The sequence below is a fragment of the Euphorbia lathyris genome, chromosome 1, assembly GCF_963576675.1.
Source record: "Euphorbia lathyris chromosome 1, ddEupLath1.1, whole genome shotgun sequence".
In the NCBI taxonomy this organism is placed as follows: Eukaryota; Viridiplantae; Streptophyta; class Magnoliopsida; order Malpighiales; family Euphorbiaceae; genus Euphorbia; species Euphorbia lathyris.
In genome coordinates, this window is record NC_088910.1 from 25,498,224 (window position 1) to 25,503,423 (window position 5,200).

Consider the following 5,200-nt stretch of genomic DNA (forward strand, 5'->3'; position numbering starts at 1 on the left):
ATTGACACCAACACCGAACCGAATAATAAATAAAACCAAAATAAAATCGAACCAAAATATTTGGTTCGGCTCTGAGCCGAACAAACCGAATTAAATAAAAAAATAACAAATAACAAATAAAAATTACTACAGATTTTAATTAAATTTATTGGGCTAAAATATATAATGCAATTTTTTGGACTTGATGAAGTACTATTTGAGTCTAATATCAACAGCACAAAAAAAAAAAAAAACAATAACATCTTGCAATAGGATTTCGCTGCGGGTGTTTGAAAGTCAAGATCGGAAGAACTCCTCTTTAGAAGTGACCAGTCTTAGCCCATAGGTTAACTGCTTCAATATAATAACTAGGTTTAGTCCTTTAACGGCCCAATATTTGTCTACATTAATTAATAAGGTGACATAAACTTTTCTGATATACATATAGAGTGAGTACATTAACAGGTTAGATCAACTTTTTCAATATATATATATATATAGCGGAAAGTACAAAATGAAGTCTTGAGATCAGATTAGTCAATACACAAGTTCACAAACCTAAATTTCATTTCTCCTAAATACATCTTATCTTCTTCAGTAAATAGTCATAAATACTGAACTACTCATCTGCAATCTCCTTGAGCAACTTTAACACTTGAAGCATAGTAGGCCTGCGAACAGGACTATCAGACAAACAACTACAAGCAATCCTCATCACTTTAAGCATCACTGATTTTGAATCTGCGTTCAAAACGGTTCGATCAAGCACATCAGCAGCCTTCCCTTTCTTCATCTTTTCAAACACCAAACCAATCAAATTTCCACCTTCCACTTCTTTAAAATCCGGCCCTGTTGGTTCTTGTCCCGTTATCAATTCCAGCAGAATCACACCAAAACTGTATACATCTCCCCTTGTCGTGGACCTTGCGCACTGCCCATACTCCGGTGGAATGTACCCCAGTGTCCCTGCAATATCAGTCGTAACATGAGTCTCACATGCACTGATCAATCTGGCTAGTCCAAAGTCTGCAACTTTTGGCTCAAAATCTTCATCAAGCAAGATGTTGCTGGCCTTTATATCTCTGTGGATAATGTGAGGGATGAATCCATGGTGTAGAAAAGCCAGCCCTCTTGCAGCACCAATGGCAATCTTCAGGCGTTTTGGCCAATCAAGGATTTCAAGAGCCCCTGTTCGATTCCTTAGCCAAAGATCTAAACTTCCATTCTTCATATATTTATAAACAAGAAGCTTTTCTTCACCATAACAGCAATATCCAATCAGTGGTACTAGATTCTGGTGCTTCACTTTGCCTAAAGTTTCCATTTCCGCGATGAATTCTCGGTCACCCTGTGTTTTGGCTGCGCTTAGTTTTTTAACTGCAACAGTTTTTTCGTCTCGCAGTGTTGCCCTGTATACCGTGCCAAAACCTCCATCACCAATGATATTTGTCTTGCAAAAGTTATTGGTGGCTGCAATAATATCAACTAAGGTTACTTTCAGAAGAGGCTGCTCAAACATTGCTAGGTTGATGCTCAAAGGCTCCTTTGACACTCGGCTACTTAAGAAGTAGAGATTTTCATGAATGAAACTGTTTAATTTGCTATCTTCACTGGCCTCAGGATCACTTTCTCTGCTGCTCCCAGTAACCCATCTTCCTAGTAATAAGGCAATGCTAAGAATAATAATTAAGGATCCAACAGCAACACCGGATAGTTGATAGACATGGAGCAAAGATGATCTCTCCCTACAATCAGAACCTCCAAGTTCCCCACAGAGATTTCTATTTCCAGCCAGTGACATTTTACTGGCTATACAAACACCAGTTGTGGGCACAGGCCCTTCTAACCTGTTTTCTGCCAAATTCAGCTTCTTCAGATTAATCAGGGCACATATATTCTCTGGAATTTTTCCAGATAGGCGATTCCCCGAGACATCAAAGTATTCAAGTTGTGTCAGGTTTCCAATTTCTGGAGGAATCTCTCCTGTCAAACTATTTCCATGAAGATCCAAGTAAGCCAAGTAAGGGAGATTTCCAATTGACTCAGGCAAGTCGCCATCAAAGAAATTAAGGCTCAAATTTAACATTTGAATCCTCCACGTGTCAGAGTTGGATAAAAGTTCATCAATGGAACCAGAAAATCTGTTCTGTTGAAGATAAAGCCCCACAATACTCTGCATTGCCGACAGTGATGAATGAAGCTCGCCATCAAGTTCATTATCACTTAAATCCAGGAGGTTGAGCTCTATCAAGTTACTGAAACTCATAGGAATTGATCCATGTAACTTATTTGCAGTCAAATTCAGCTTCACTAACCTCAGCAAATCCCCAAAGGATTCAGGGATGGTACCCGAAAGCTGATTATTCCCCATATATAAACCCTGAAGCTTAGAAGAGAGACTGATCTGCGGAGGAATGGAACCTGTAAGATAATTTCCAGATAAATCCAAGGTTGAAAGATTTGGTAACTTCGAAAGAGGTGCTGGAATTTCACCAGAAAGCAAGTTATTGTTAATCAGAAGATCAATCACACCCTCAAGGTTCCCCAATTCATCAGGAATTGAACCAGACAACATATTATGAGACAGATCAAATACTCCAAGATGCTGAATGAAGCTCCATTCAGGTACAATGCTCGATCGAAAATACAAAGACGGCTTTGAAGGAATGGAGCCTGATAAATCATTGTGTGAAAGAACCAAGTACTGCAACTGATCCAAATCTGCGATTTCCTCCGGAATCTCCCCACTGAATCTGTTATTCCCCAAGTCCAATGCAGTCAATGCAGAGCAATTTCCAATCTCAACTGGAATAGTCCCCTCCAGCAGATTAGAGTTCAAACTGAGAACAGAAAGATTGGTCAGATTCCCAATCTCCTTGGGGATTTTTCCTATTAACCAATTGTTATCGAGAACCAGAATCTCCAATTGAACACCATTGCCTATTTCTTCAGAAAGATAACCCTCTAACATGTTATTAGCCACAGTTAATTCCATCAAGTTTGATCTCCATATACTTACAGGAATTGGACCCCGAAAACTGTTATTGTCAATTGTAAGGCTCAACAAATTAGGAAGCTCTCCCAAGTAGTCTGGTATGGAGCCATTAATCTGATTAGCACTTAGATCCAACTGGGTTAAATTGGTGCACTTGGAAAATACATCATCAACCGAACCAGACAAGTTGTTTCCATTAAGATTGATCTGCGTCAGTGATCCTGAATCACACAGCTCTCTTGGTATTTCCCCACTCAATTTGTTGTTGCTTAATATGAGAACCGTCAGTACAGAACAATTCCCAATTTCAGGCGGCAATTTCCCTGAAAACTCATTACTGTCAAGAAAAATCGAACTAATTTTATTCCATCTCCCCAGCCAAGACGGAATTGGCCCAGACAGTTGATTATTTTCAGCAACAAAAGTAATCATAGGCAGCTTAGAAAGTTGTTCTGGCAAAGACCCAGAAAGAGAATTGAAAGAAAGCATCAATGAAGTCAAACTCTTGCACTCGCCGAGCTCAGCCGGTATGGAGCCATTAAGCTCAGATGACACTAGGTTTAATCTCATCAAGTTCTGCAACTTCCCTAAGAATGCTGGTATTGAACACCTCAAGGGGTTATTTGACATGTCAAACACAGTCAGTGACTTGAGTTTAGATATCTGTTCAGGCAATGGGCCTGTGATTGAACAATTTGCTGCGGAGAGGGTTTCAAGCCGTGGAAGAGACCCAATTTCTGGTGGTAATTCACCGGAAAATAAGTTACTCCGGATGTATAGTTCAGTAAGGTTTTTGAGGTTACCAATTTCCGGTGGAATTGGACCGGCGAACGAGTTATTCGACACATCCAGATACGTCAAAGATAAAAGATTCAGGAAAAGGGTTACAGGGAGAGAACCTGATAGATTGTTGCTCTTCAAGTCTAGGTATTGCAATCGAGTTAACTCGCCGAGTTTACTTGGTACTCTTCCAACAAGTGCATTATCAGAAAGATCGAGATTATGGAGTCGAGAAAGCTTACCAAGCTCTTGTGGGATTTCCCCGACGAAGGAGTTGGAACCGAGCATGAGGCTTTCCAGCTGAGTTAACTCGCTTATTTCCCTAGGGATTACTCCTGTTAGCTGATTTTCACTCAGATTCAAGTGTTTCAAGCGCTTTAGACTTGAAATTGGGAGAGGAATTTCACCAGAGAATGCATTTGATGACAAATCGAGTATAGAAAGGCTGGATAATGAGAACAGAGAAGGAGGAATCGAACCGTCGAGTGACAAACCACTGAGATTGAGAGAAATAACTCGACCTTGTTCACAAAGAACATCAACCCAGTTGCAATAATGAGTCGACTCATTCCATAACGAAAAAAAATCCGAATGTTTAAATGTGGATTTGAAAGAAAGAAGGCTTTCTCTATCTTCCCCTTGAACAGGAGTGTAGAGCGAAATGAAAACAAAGAAGCAAAGGAACAGAAGCTTAGACGCTATCCCCATTATTAGGTCCAGAGAGAAGCAAAGTTTTTGATGGAAAAGAAGAGTTTTTTACAGAGAAAACATGCGAGAGAAAGTGCGCAAAGAAAACCCCATTTCAGAGAAAGCTGAGTGGAAAGCTAAAACGCCATTTTCATAACTTGATATTTCTAGTGTTGCTTGTGTTGTTTTCCTTGGGGGAGAGGGCCAAACTGCTAAATACACAAAAGTAGTTTTTGTCAGAGGACGACACGCGTATCACGTGACTAAATCTTTATATTAATTTAATTTCAAAAAGACCCCTCAAAGAATCTCTTTTTGTAAATTATAGTATTTGGGGGCCAATAGAACTGGATAAAGTGCAAAAGATCTCTACTTCTTAGAATCCGGCTTTTGTCTCTTCCATCCCTGTATAATGATCATGATTGCTGATTCTTTTGCACTATGTATGATTTTAATTGCATGTTTCCTACTCTACTTATAGGTGTACTATATGAGCAAAACATTAACCATTAAAACATTAAACATTTATCTCATAATTGCAATGAAAATTGGGGTTAGTTCTACAAATATTATTAATTGGTCAAAATTTGTTGATCCGAACCCTTTCTTTGTGAGGTGCTGCTCGGACACTCCGATGATAAAAGTACGACATTAGATAATACAAGAGTTTGGAGGAAGTTAGTAAACATACCAGAAACATATTCAAGTAAGGTATTTATATGTTCTTTTGTAATCCTTGAGCATTAAAGATGTGCGAAC

General features: G+C 39.2%; 1 protein-coding gene across 1 annotated transcript; it reads right to left on the minus strand.

Annotated features, from left to right (window-relative positions):
- Positions 1-423: 423 nt before the first annotated feature.
- LOC136225829 (leucine-rich repeat receptor protein kinase EMS1-like) lies at positions 424-4,604 on the minus strand. The gene has a single exon (XM_066013949.1). The coding sequence runs from the start codon at positions 4,460-4,462 to the stop codon at positions 599-601; it is 3,864 nt and encodes a 1,287-aa protein (XP_065870021.1). The 5' UTR covers positions 4,463-4,604; the 3' UTR covers positions 424-598.
- Positions 4,605-5,200: the final 596 nt, after the last annotated feature.